Genomic DNA, 14,541 nt, shown 5'->3' with positions numbered 1-14,541 from the left:
TCTATCAAAAGAACCACTAGAATAGAACAGCCATACAAATAGATCAGAAATAATGAAGAAATCAGTTCTGGAAATTAGGCTGTCGATTCCAGAAGTGAAGGATTCTGTGACCAAAATATAATCAGATGTGAAGAGACATAACAGGTACTGTAAGAATGTGAGCAGATCAATAACACTTTGTGTAGTTGAGAGAAGAAGAAGATGAGTTAAGGAAGAGGACCTCTTGTGCTTCACACCGCTGAGAGTCAATTGGATCAAACACCAATTCCATCAGCCTTGATCAAACACAAGACAAATCTCCATGTAGAAGACAATAACAACAATCATTAATTTTTTTATCAAAATCATTTAGGCCTTTAGGAGCCTCCTCTTCTTTATTTATAATGTTAATGGAGGAGGGAATTACAAAATAGAAGGTACCTCAAAAAGGAAACCAAATATTCTCCTAATACAATAGCTACTAAAAACTGAAATTAGAAACTAACTGAAATTAGAAACTAGTTGAAAAAGGAAACTAACTACTGAGGACTTGACTCAATTAATAACTTGACTCATAAGTAAACAAATATAATTCAAATCAAGCCCAACTAAAAGGGAAACTAATGAAAATGGAAACTAACTAGTAATCCCGTACTCAATCTTAGAGCCCCCTTTTTAGACCCATAAACGTGGTCTATTACACTCAAAACACATGGGATCAAAAGCCTAACATGTATGGAACCCAACCCTAGGCTTATTCCTAATAAAACAAGCCTATTTTTGGTAATTAATCTGCATCAACTCTCCCGGTCTTAAAAGAACTTGACTCCGTTGAGTTAGGTCGTGCTCCCAAGATTCCCTTGTAAGTCGCTCGCCGATGAGGTGGCACATATCTCGAAACAGAAGGGAGCATAACTCCAAGAGGAGGGAGAGTAGGTTGATGTGTCACCGGAGCAGGAGTCAGTCGATGACATGGCATGTCTGATAATGCATGTGGCCTCATTAAGTACATACGACCTCCTTGTTTCACCTTTATAGTGTTCCGTGCGCCATCATAGAGAATGCCTGCATGTCGCTGCCAAGGTCGCCCTAGAAGAATGTCGCAGTGCGCCAATGAGGTGACCAAGCAAGTGACATGGTACTGTAGTGGCCCAAACTGTAGATGTACTCGAACAACTGCAGTGGCCTCTTCTCGAGCTGTGGGTCCAAAACCTCGCACATGAATCTTCTTGAAAAGCTGCTTCTGTGGAAGGTTGTGTGCTCGAACAAATTCAGCAGATATAAAATTTGCTTCTGCCCCAGTATTAACAATTGCATGAACATCAATAGGGTCGGAGCCGTGCAGGAGAGTACCCTTTTGTCTGAAGAGAAGAGCTTTATCAACTAGTCTATTCGAAAAGGATGAAAGGCCAGCTGAATGAGCTTCTACATCCTCATCTTCATCATCGACAATATCATCGTCCTCGAGCGGATAAGGATATAAATGAGATTCATTTTCACTCTTCTCTGTCGGCTGCTTCTCTGCAAAGTTCACAGAACGAGTCCTGTTGGGACACTTATTGGAATAGTGACCCTTCTCGCCACAACTATGGCATATGATATTCTTCACCCCAACACTATCCTTGTTGAACTCTGACCTTTTCTCTTCAACTCTGCGAGCTTCAGGCTTCTTTTCCTCCATACGCGGTGGAGGTCTATAAACTGAAGAAGTCTTGAGCATACCCTTCCAATAAATGGACTTCTCTTCAGCTGTCTTGGCATGAGCCGCTGCCACATCAACAGACCTGAAATCAGTGTTAGCCAACTCAAGTCGAATCTCAGTACTTAACCCACTGATATATCGCATCACCCGTTGCTGGTCTGTTTCCTGAAGCCGACACCTTGAAGACAGTTTGTGGAATTCGAGGGTGTAAGAATCCACATCTTTGTTCCCTTGTTGCAAGTTAAGTAATTTATGAAACATTACCTTTTCATAATTAAGGGGAACAAATTTTTCAGTCAGGATCTGCTTCATGACCTCCCAATTGATAACGGGTCCAAGTCTTCTGACAAACCTTGCATGTAGTACATCATCCCACCATGAACAGGCATACCCAATAAACTTGGTGATGATGAGTTCACACTTCTTCACGTCTGGAAGAGACTTATACGCAAAAATTCTCTCAACTTTGGTAAGCCAGTCAAGAAATTTCTCAGGTCCCTTTTCACCACTGAACTCGGGAACCTCAACTTTGATGCCATAATCTCTGTCAGAAAATTGCCGGGTAACATCCTGGGGAACAACTGGATCAGATTGCTGCCTCTGAGGTGTGTCTTCGATCCGTAAAGTGTTGAGCTGAGGGGGTAATGTAGATGATCCTTCTTCAGCTCGCTTGTCGGACCTCCTCATAAAGGCAATCATCTCTTCCATAAACTTATCAAACTTGGCTTCAGTCCTCTCAAGCCTAGCATCAGTATTCTGTTGGTTCTCGGCTAATTCACGATACAATTTGTGCAACTCAGCATTGGTGATGTGACTTGCCATGGTTAGAAAATTGTAGGAAAATTTGCTCTGATACCACTTAATGTAGACTGGGATAGGGAGTCTAACCAAGTCTCAACTGTAGGATCTTTCTATCAAAAGAACCACTAGAATAGAACAGCCATACAAATAGATCAGAAATAATGAAGAAATCAGTTCTGGAAATTAGGCTGTCGATTCCAGAAGTGAAGGATTCTGTGACCAAAATATAATCAGATGTGAAGAGACATAACAGGTACTGTAAGAATGTGAGCAGATCAATAACACTTTGTGTAGTTGAGAGAAGAAGAAGATGAGTTAAGGAAGAGGACCTCTTGTGCTTCACACCGCTGAGAGTCAATTGGATCAAACACCAATTCCATCAGCCTTGATCAAACACAAGACAAATCTCCATGTAGAAGACAATAACAACAATCATTAATTTTTTTATCAAAATCATTTAGGCCTTTAGGAGCCTCCTCTTCTTTATTTATAATGTTAATGGAGGAGGGAATTACAAAATAGAAGGTACCTCAAAAAGGAAACCAAATATTCTCCTAATACAATAGCTACTAAAAACTGAAATTAGAAACTAACTGAAATTAGAAACTAGTTGAAAAAGGAAACTAACTACTGAGGACTTGACTCAATTAATAACTTGACTCATAAGTAAACAAATATAATTCAAATCAAGCCCAACTAAAAGGGAAACTAATGAAAATGGAAACTAACTAGTAATCCCGTACTCAATCTTAGAGCCCCCTTTTTAGACCCATAAACGTGGTCTATTACACTCAAAACACATGGGATCAAAAGCCTAACATGTATGGAACCCAACCCTAGGCTTATTCCTAATAAAACAAGCCTATTTTTGGTAATTAATCTGCATCAAACCATGGATGAATTAAAATTAAATGTTTATTTGAAAGGGAAGTCAGTCGGAATGAAAAATAAAAATAGAAAACAAATGGAGGAAATTTTCAAGCTTGTTTGGAAGTAAAGCCAATGCAAAGTGTAAGCAAAACATGTGGGTCCCAAAACATAGAGAAAGTAAGAGTTGAAAATCTTTTCAGTTGCATTTCCGCTGAAAACGATAAATGGTCATTTTAGGTAAAATATTAAACTCAACTCAGCCTTATCCCAACTAAATGGGTCAGCTACTTGTATCCCTTTTCTTTAATCAGCTCTATTCAAAGCCATACTTGTTACTAGTCCTAAGCTTTGCATGTGGATCCTCACCACTTTTCCTAGAATCATTTAGGCCTACCTCTAGCTCATTTAACTCCTTCAATCTGAATCAAATCACCTCTCTGTACTGGAGCATTCAAAGGACCCTGTGGCACATGTCCATGCCACCTTAGACAACTTTCTTGCAACTTATCATGTATTAGAGCTACTCCGAAATTAGCTCTAATTTGTTCATTACTTATTTTATCTTTTCTAGTTTTACCACTCATCCATCTCAGCATCCATACAGTATTGACGGTCTCATACATTATTGACGGTCTCATAACCATCTGATAAAAAATTTCATCGAATTTTAAAGGAAGATGCCAATCACATAACATTCAGGATGCACCCCTCCAATTCATCCACCCTTTTCTACTTTTTTGTGTAACATCATCCTCTATTTCTCCTTTATTCATGATATTCATGATTGGACCTATGAACCAATAAGAAGAGGAAAAAAAATAAAAACCTTGAGGCCAAAAAAAATTTGCATGACACACAAACACATGGAAATTGATTTTCAGAATAAAATGTGTTGATTCTAATTTGACAAATTTGGCTCAGTAACTTCCATTCATTTTCATTGTGTTTGACTTTACCAAACTAACCAAATGGAGCCTAAACCTATACAATTGTCCTCCCAACAGACCAAATTTTGCACTCCTCAACTTTTGTAGGTGTCTCCATTTGAGTACAAAATCTTCTCTATGCAATTTAATCCTCAAATTCCCTTCATGAACTATTATTCTTAGATGATCTTGGTTTTTCGCAACACTAAGATCAATAGATGTTGCATCCTCAATCCAACTTCTCAGAGACACTTTTAAATTCCCATAGAATGTTTTATATTCTCAAGCACAACTCAAACCTAAGGTAATAAAACAGGAATGATTCACAGTTACCAAGAAGAATATTGATCCCATGTAATTAGAAATTTTAACACAACCCCTGGTTACATCCTAATACCAACTAACAAAAGAATGAAAGCCACAAACTTTAAGGAAACAACTAATGCAGATTATACAATCAGTGAAACAAAAAATGAATAGTTATATACATCAAAATTTTCAAATTTTCTTGTGTACTAAAGCAAGTCCTCTAGCAGTAGAAGTCCTTGAATTATAATTTCTTATTCTTGCCCACCCAGATCCCATGCTGCTAATGGCGAATAAGGGAAGCTTAAAAGGTACAAAGAAATGAAAATTGAAATGATTCATAGTCCACAGATAACTGAGGAAAGATAAATGAACGAATCCTTAATTCAGCAGAACATAGAAGCGAGATTTTATTAACATAGGCAATTTTGATGTATACAATAGGCAGAACCTCCAATTTGAACAACTTTCACTCTATGTAATAAGAGAAAAATAGCCAATATCACTTAAGTAGATGCTCCATAGTTGATGAGGGCTTTGGTTATATCAGGTTCTCAGTCCACAATCCCATTTCATGGTAGAAGTAGAAACTCCTAAAACTCAAAACTAACTGAGAAAATATAACCAAGGCATAATTGAGAAATGAACCCCCTGATTCACTCACTCCCATATCAACACAAAGGAAAATAGAAGACTGATCTCAGAGACTGATAAACGATAAATATAAAAAGGCAGATCCATGTAAAAAAAAATGTAAAACAGCAATAAGTCCACACAGAACAACACAAGGAACACAAAAAAACTCAAAATCAAGATCTAAAAAATTGAAATTAATCGCATTTGAATAAGGGATACAGGAAACTTTGTATTTTATACCAATATCTACATCAAGAAGGATAAAGAAAAGTAAAAGAACAACTGAATTGCAATAAAGCCCATATACTCAAACGGTCAAACCTATAAAACCCAGTATGGAAATCTAGGTTTCTGTAGTAATCTTGAGAGCTTTGATCTTAAGCCTGTACCTTGGTGCCCTAGGAATAACCTGACTTGGACCCATATGAAACTGGCCAGGACTGTCAGTGAGAGGAGGACCATCATCGTAAATATACCCAACAAGATGACCACAGCTGTTGCATTTGATCTTGGTTCTCTTCCTTTGAATTCCCCAGTAATTCAGAGTCTCAAAGAAAGGGATGAATTTGTCTTCTTTCTTAAATCTGAATTTGGATTCATCAATTGCAGCAAAAGAGAGAGTCCCTTTGTTCCCTGCCTCGAAATAGAAATCTGGAGGATAGAGCTGGCTGGTTCTTAGATTCAAATTGGCTCCGCACTCCACGCAACTGTAAATTGAAGCCATTGGTAAACAAAAGGAACAGAAGCGAAGAGAGAGGAGTTGAAGTTCGATATATAAAGCGGCGAAGAAAAGAAATTCAACGCAGGCTAACCGAACAACTGACCAAAGACCAAATAGAGAAGGAAAGCTGAGAGAAACTTCCCATCCATTAGAATTCAGAACTACCCATCTTCGTCAAAGGAAGACTGGCCAAGCCGGCTTGCCCCCATTGGAAGATTCTTAAGAAAATCTTTTTATAAATCCGGAGTTTGCTACCTGGGAAAAGCGTGTTCTCTTCTGGTAAGATACAATAGGTGTTTCGGGGTTGGGCTGTTGCGGAGACCAGAAGACATGGTCGGCTTACGCCGTAGTGGATAGGGCTTGACCCAACCCCCCAATGATAACATGCCAAGAGTGTGAGGACTGAGGAATGGTTAATTTTATAAACTTTGTAAATTAATAAGTTATGTTAAATTCAAATTGATCTAAATCAATCATATGCCCCAGTTGTATTTGGATATTGATACCAATATTTCTAAGAAAAAGGAAGGGATACTAACCATTCTGTATTTGGATTCACTAATATTCTAAAAATTAAAACAATTGTTTAATCCTTAATAATGTTTTTACTAAAGTAGAAGAGAGAGAGAGAGAGAGAGAGAGAGAGAGAGAGAGAGAGGGTATCCTGAGTCCTGACAGTGTACAATAAGATCATGGACAACACTCATGGGAGTACATGATGGGGTATAATTGAGGGAGGATATAGGGATCATTTAAAGAAAAAAAAAAAAAAGGAGAAAAGTGAGATAGACACATGGGTGCTAATATATGATGTACTAGTAGCATACCCAACCTTTTTCCTAAAAATGATGAAAAAAAATGATTTCTATGAAAGAACTTGGCGCTTATGCGTAAGCATCTATGGTTGAAATTTTTCTTTTGGGATACTTCCTCTTTTCTGTTTTTTCTAGGATGTCATTGGCTATGAGTTTCGAACTTGTCATTTTAAAGAAAGAATTTCCTAAGGCTATGTTTGATTGTAAAGGGAATTGAAGGGAAGGGAAGTGAAATTTTCATACTTCACAAAGAAATATATGTAATCATTACCCATGTAACTTTAACATTAAGTTCAAAACATCACATATTTGGTTATAAAATTTCATTTTAATTTGCATCCAAAACCTTTTGCTATAATATGTAAAATATACCATTACTAAATATGAGTAAAAAAATTAAGTAATTTATAAAATCACATGGGATAATGATTATAAACATTTCTTTTTAAAGTATTAAAATTTCACTTCTCTTCTCTTTAAATTCCCATTACAATCAAACGGATCCTAAGGACTTTAATTGGTTCTTTCCAAAGTTTTCCACTAGAGGTGAAACAGGGCCGGGTTTCTTATTACCCTAACCCAAGCCTAAGTCCCAAAATTCAACCCAACCCTACCGAGCTCAGGGTTGGGCCGGATTGGGTCAGGTTGACTCTAGCTAGTCTTTTTAGTGGAATCACATTCCGATAAGTACGATTCAATTCCTACAATGAATTGAAACCCAATTTTTTAATTAAAACCCTAAAATGAATTCCTCCATTAAACTATACTGAACATGATATTTTATTATTCTTTCATTGAGGTTTCATGTGCCCCTATTCTTCGGTGTGACCCTTTTTTTTTAATCCCCTCCATCAAAAGTCAACATGGTAAGACATAATCCAATCATTCAATGTTGTTAAAATTTCATCTTGATCTACAATAATGTTCAATTTCAAATATATACGGACCAAGAAACTCAAGTATTGCAAGCCCCCACCTCTCCTCATTCCTTATTTCATGGTTGTAGATATGGGTTTTTCCTTTGGCTATGTTGTTCTCTATCATATTCTTGTTACACAAGAAACTCAATGACAACAACAAAAAACTCCCTTAGCTAGGAGAGACAACTGCATTCTATAAAACACAATAATAATCAGGGTTAGACTCAGGGTGGGTTAGGATCGGACTAGGTTTTCTATGCCTCAACCAAGGCCCAATTCAACCCCACACAAGGTTGGGTCAAGTTGGCCTGGGTTGACCCCCATAGTCCGATTAGACAGGGTTCGAACTTAGGACAGGTTAAGACGGATTCAGATCATCAGGACTAAACTTACACCGCTAGTTTCCACCATTGTTCTTGTGTCTACAGATCCAGTTGTTACTAGCTAGTTATTCGTTCAACAGTGGTTATTGAATAATTTCCATCCCCACCACCTCTTTCTAAGCCACGACGGCTGGCTCTGAGATCACACAGGGAGGTTCCCAGACCTCTATAAATTCAAAATATTGCACATTTCTTGAGGGCCAATTTTAGGGGAAATCCCAGCTAATCATACAGATTTGCTTGAGTAGCATCCATCACGGCAATGTACAGAGGACCAAACTCGCCGGTGTCACATTGATTTCAACATTACAAATGCTTCCTTTCCATTCGTTTCTACTCCTGATCGGTTGTAGCTAGATGCCCAAACTCAGCCCCCAAGGGGGCCATGAGTCTCATGTTTTGGAACTATGAGGGATACAGTCGACCCCTGATAGTTCAATACATGCTCAGATAAGAAACCAAGTAACAAGAGGACCATATGAATCTAAAATCAGACTTATCTAAAGCCTATAATAGATTGGAGGGGATATTTTTTGGATAAATTGGGTTATGAATTACGTTACTTCTGTTTCTTACCTTGTGAAAATTAAGGTTAAACTGATTGGTCCATTCTACCCTCTTAAAGAGGGCTTAGGTAGGGGTGCCCACTTCACCCCTATCTATTCATTCTTTGTCAATAGGTTTTTTTTGCCTATTTTACCCATGCTGAAATGACTAGGACCATTTCTTGTATTTGCACTAGTTGTTCGGTTTCATCTATTTCTCATTTGATGTTTGCAGATGATTGCTTTATCTTTTCTAATGGGGGTTTTCATGAATGTCGAACAATTATTAATTCGATTAGGGATTATTGTCTTGTTTGACTAAAGCCCTATGTCCCTGTTAGTGTTCACCCTATGTCCTTGTTAGTGTTCAGAATGATAGAGCTCATATTACTGATTTTTGAATTGTCTCGGATTTAGGGAAGTACCTTGTCCTTCCCACCAGTTTTGGCCGATCAAAGAAGGCTTAATTTTCTTATATTTTGAGATGGTTCAAGAAAATTATCCAGATGGAACGAAAATATCCTTTCCTCTACGGGGAAAGAGAATTTAATAATAAAAAAAAATGTATATGAGGACCAACAGGGTTTCACGGACCTCTCCTTGTGAAAAGAGTGGTATGGGTCCAACACTCTATTAACTGGGAATCGTAATCTAGATTAGGGCCTAAGACCCATTATTAATTGAAATTGAAATGACTCCATTTGAACTTGTCTAACCATGGGTTAGGGATCATGTCAGATGGCGATCCGAGAAGGGGTTAGATACCATGGTCCAAGATAAAAACTTGACTTCAACTCTACGTAAATACACTTATTATTGAATGAACCAACTAGGTTTAAATACATATGCATCAATATCACACACACATATTAAAAATAAGGGTAATTTACAATGCCATCCCTTGAAGAATGCCAATATTATAGGAACACCCCCTCTTTTTCACCAAATTAGACTTAGACCCCCTACCATCAGTCACTGTTAAGGAATATACCTTATATGCTGATGTTAAGTAATATATATTTTTTTAAATACCAAAATACCCTTGCAACTGGTGTAAAGTACCTAATATACCCTCTAATCTCTCTCTCTCTCTCTCTCTCTCTCTCTCTCTCTCTCTCTCTTTTCCTTTCTCTGAATCTCTACTTCCTCTGAATCTCTACCTCCAATCAAAACAAAGGGAAAATTGATCGAAATGAAAACTAAAAATCCTAAATGCTCTCATACAAAGGCAATGTGATGCGCGATGCCCTAAGGGACAAGAAACAACGACTCATCGAGAATTTCACAGCAGGCATGTTTCACTTGTTGGGGAGAAGGGGATTTTGGAAGTTGATTGGTTTATTTGATTCGAATTGGACTCGCAATCAAAGATTCAATTGGTTTTTTTCTTTTTCCATTTTTTTTGAAAAACCCTTCCTGGCAGGAAAGGTGGTTTTGGATCTGAGTAAGTAACCACAGCTTTGAAACAGAGATCCTCTAGTGCTGGTCTTCAGAAGTGCAAAGCGGTTGGTGTCATGTACATGTTGGAATTCTCTTTTCTTTGCAGCTTTTGTGCCCTTGCTGTTCCTCATCGGACGGAGTATCCACACGACCACTGGAGTCGATTAGTTTCTTTTTTGGACTTATATTATACATTTTCGTCTTCTTAATTTGATGTATATCCCTCTGAGCAACCAAACCCAGTCTTTCCAGTACAATTCCGGGCATTACCAGCGAAGATTTTGCCGAAATCACCCCTTCCTCACAAACCCACTTCCAGAAGCTCTACACGGCTGGTGGAAGTGTCTCAATTCTAGGCAAGCTGAGTGAATTGACGATGGGAGACTTTGTAAAATGAAGAGTTTGTCTCTTTCTTGGAAAAGATTGAGCTTTAGCAGAGTAGAGGAAAGATGAAAAGAAAGACAAGGGAGAGAGAAGAGAGACGCCATAGCCATGCTTTGTTTTAGATTTTTTCAGTTTAGTCTCCCTGGCATCCTCTTGCCTTTCTCATCCAAACTGATTTGTGGGATATGAAATGTAGCCGTTTTGGCCTCGAGGTTTAGAGAGAGAGAGAGAGAGAGAGAGAGTGTGACAAGTTCCACCGGAGAAGAAGCTGGAACCATCGGCGGTAGCTACGGACGGTCACTACTCATGATTAACACTTTGTGAGAAGTAACTTAGGTAAATATGATTTCTTAGTTGTTTTAATTAAAAGGGTAAAAATGTCATTTCAAATCCTTACTTAACGGGCATTGACGATAAGGGGTCTGAGCGTAATTTGGTAAAAGAAAGGGGGTATTTCTATAATACTGACATTCTCCAAGTGGTGGCGTTGTAAATTATCCTAAAAATAAAGCAGGGCCAAAAGATGTATAAGGAATAGGTTCAAATCCACATACCCATACCCAGCTGCTTTGCACGGTTAGTATACTGAATGCAAAGCATACATGATATATAGTTGAGAAATGAAAACAAAAGCTAGCCATAGTATTCATCTCATGAAACACAATGCAAACGATATCGTGGACATGGGGATGGGATCATTGCATACAACTATCATGAATATCATATACATACAAACAAGATAAGAAAGTAATTAAGATATTAAATTAATTAATGGAAAATTACGTCCCCCCCCTATAGTTCACCGAAATTACATTTGGATCCAAGGGCTTAAAGGAATTACGCCCCCTCCCATGTATCTTCTAAAATTCTTACAATTAGGTCCAATCCATTAGTCTTCGCTAAATTGGGACTGCTAGTTGGTGACATCACCTAATATCATACCTTTTCATTCCGAAAATGCCCTTATATATATATATATATATATAATAAAGCTTGCCATCGGGCAAAAATTTGTTTTGATGCAAGATTTGAAACATCATTTTGTAAAACATATTTAGCTGCGCTACAATCAACACGAACTAAAAATGGTTTATTTAATAATGTATTTTGAAATTTTTGAATGCAGAGAACAATCGATAAAATTTCCTTTTTGATGGTACTGTAATTCTTTTGAGCAGAATTCCAAATGCCAGAAGTAAATTGGACTAATTGTTCTTTGTTAGTATCAGGAATTCTTTGTTTAAGAATTCCTCCAATATATATATATATATATATATATATATACATGAACTTAACTATATGCCCTAATATCCTTTTCCTCTTCTTTCTTCCTCCTCTCCCTTCGTCTCCGTTCACCACTGCGATAAAACCTCCTCAGATTACAGACTCGCATGACAAAAATCAAAGTTCACCCAACAGACTTACAGCAAATAGAACTATAGCTTCATTTCATTACAATCAAAAGCACTGAAAAATCAATCCAAAATGGTTAAAAAAGGAAAAATCGCCATGAATGAGACTTCAACTGACAATAGAAGCTTTTCCAATCTTGAATTCCCGTACAAAATATTATAATTATATATACGTTCTTCTTTGATCTTCTTCTTCGTCAACTTTTTGTAAGTTCATCGATATGCTATCCATATTTTGTCGTTTCTCTACCTCAATTGGAAATTCCGATCTCTTAGAAGTGGATCCTCTGTTCTTCTCTGTTCCTTAAGTGTTACCTTTAAAAAAATCCGGCAAGTATGTAAAAAATCCGGCAAGTATGTAACTTCGCTTTTCAGAGTTTTATTAAACATTTCGATTTACCAAAAAAAAAAAGGAATGATTGTCCCTTACCATTCTCAAGTGAGATATGAGTCTCTTTCCATTCAAGGTGAGATCGATTGGGATCAAGTAAGATAGTGAAATTGGTATATACAACCTCCTATTCCAGGATCGTGAAGAGGGTAGTGTGCATGGTTTTGAGAATCTTGCTCAAACAAGGTGGGTTGACTACTAAGCATGGGTTGAGTGTAGCAAGACTAAATTGACTGGCCATGGCTAGTGAAGATGGATCGGGGAGTCTACATCAGACTCTAGCGCTACACCAAAATACACTTATAGCTATGTATATTTAACTGTGATTTTCTGAACTGCAACTATAAATGTCTTATAATTGCAGTTTTTTCGTGTGTAGTAATATGAGATACCAATTGTTGCAGTATTTAAATATCGCAGTAACAGAGGACCTTTAACTGCGGAAAAAAAATTGCGACTAAAAATCATAATAATATGGGATACTTATTGCTGCAAAATTTAAAATGTTGTAACAAAAACCTTGTAAGTGAGGAAATAAAACTGCAATAAAAAATCGCAGTAATAAAAAATCTTTTAACTGCGGAAATAAAACCGTAGTTAAAAAAAGTAGTAATATGGAATACTTATTGTTGTAGTAGTTAAGACCGCATTATGTTTCAATTACCTATATTTCTTGTGCTCTCAACACTATGCTCATCTGCGTTCTCATCGTTTGATTATGTTTCAATTACCTATATTTTTTGTGCTCTATGTTATATGTATTTGTCATTTACATTTTCAAGAGTTGATTATTGGATCTAACAGGCAACTTAAGTTTATTCCAAGCAAATGTTTGAGCATGTATTGTGGGTGTATTTGAAAATGTACATTTAACTCTATTGTTAAGTTTTAAGTCAAAGTTAATTTAGATGCTTCTTACAAACAAGAATCAAGTATGGATAGTGAAACCCTGTGACATTGTTTGAGCAGCTTAGATACCACATATGTTATATAATTTACTGCCCCTGCAAGATTCTAAACATCTCGTGGTAGGGCTTCTTCAGATGGCGGTTTTCTTCTGTACTAAACATGGAATAAGCTGGGAGTTAAATATTTGTAAGTACCTCCTTGACCTGATAAAAGAGCTTTATGTATATATATTTCAAGGTTCACTAGCAAAACTTGTTTTTACCTGGGATTTGGGTAAGTTTCCTTTCTTTATCCCTTATTTGTTATGATGCATGTATTCTATTTTTGTAGAATAATGTTGTCAGTCTTAAGAGTTATTTTTATTTTTATATTTTTTTTTCATTGTATATTATAACTTATTGGTAATTATTTTAACTATTTATTGCTTTGAGAACAATTATTTGTATTATCTATATATGTGTGATAGGTACCTAATATTTGTAGTAGTCACAATGAATTACCATTGCAAAGAATGTGCTCCTCTTTAGTGAGTCATATTGGTTCAAATAAGTGATAAAATTTATGGTTTTTCATGAGTATATTAAATAATAATTATTAAGTGTTAATTGTGTTAATATTGATTAAGTATCCCAAAGACTCAAGTCATTCAAGGTGGTAAGATTGTTGCAAAGTTGCCCAACAAAATAGAGCTTGGGAAGTTTCAATCCATTCAAGATCGAAACAACAAGGAGCATTCAACTATTAGTCTAGTCTTTTTTTTTTTTTCTTTTCCTTAGCATATAATAAGAATTTTTTATGGAGTAAAGTATTTTAGGATATGATTGTTGAAGTTTTCTAGAATATGATTGTTGATTGGAATGATGATCATGAATTTTATTCTTTTTTTTTTTTTATTTAAGTGATTCGAATGATAAGCCTGATTTATGCATTTATGTATACTATATATAAGTTATTGTAGATTGTGTATTTAATGAATTATCTAGGTTCAAGAAACAGGTATATTTGTATAAAAATATTAAAAGAAAAAAATTGATATTATATACTGTCACCACTCAAAAATCCAGCATCTATGTCCGCATAATAAAATATTCGTAATTAAAATTCATAGCTATAAATTTTTTTACACAAAATATTTTTCATTATAAAAGCGCAACTACAAAATTGAGGTCAAATTTTTCACATCTAAATTTTTTAGTTGTAGATTTTGCTGCACAAAAAATTCCATCACTATAAAATCATAGTTATAAATTTTGGAGCATAAAATTTCGCAGCTAAAATTTGTAGTTATAGATTTTGCTATGGAAAAAAATACGCAATGGGAATTCCGCAGCAATAGATTTACAACGAAAATATTCACGGCTACATATCCACAACAATAAATTTACTGTGAAAAAATTTCAA

The 14,541-nt window shown here is 36.2% G+C and overlaps 1 protein-coding gene across 1 annotated transcript; it reads right to left on the bottom strand.

Annotated features, from left to right (window-relative positions):
• Window positions 1-5,387: 5,387 nt before the first annotated feature.
• LOC122079007 (peptide methionine sulfoxide reductase MsrB) lies at window positions 5,388-6,298 on the bottom strand. The gene has a single exon (XM_042645219.1). The coding sequence runs from the start codon at window positions 5,942-5,944 to the stop codon at window positions 5,564-5,566; it is 381 nt and encodes a 126-aa protein (XP_042501153.1). The 5' UTR covers window positions 5,945-6,298; the 3' UTR covers window positions 5,388-5,563.
• Window positions 6,299-14,541: the final 8,243 nt, after the last annotated feature.

The sequence above is a fragment of the Macadamia integrifolia genome, chromosome 5 (assembly GCF_013358625.1).
Source record: "Macadamia integrifolia cultivar HAES 741 chromosome 5, SCU_Mint_v3, whole genome shotgun sequence".
Lineage (NCBI taxonomy): Eukaryota > Viridiplantae > Streptophyta > Magnoliopsida > Proteales > Proteaceae > Macadamia > Macadamia integrifolia.
The sequence above is the reverse complement of the archived record's forward strand: the minus strand, read 5'-3'. Positions and strand labels throughout refer to the sequence as shown.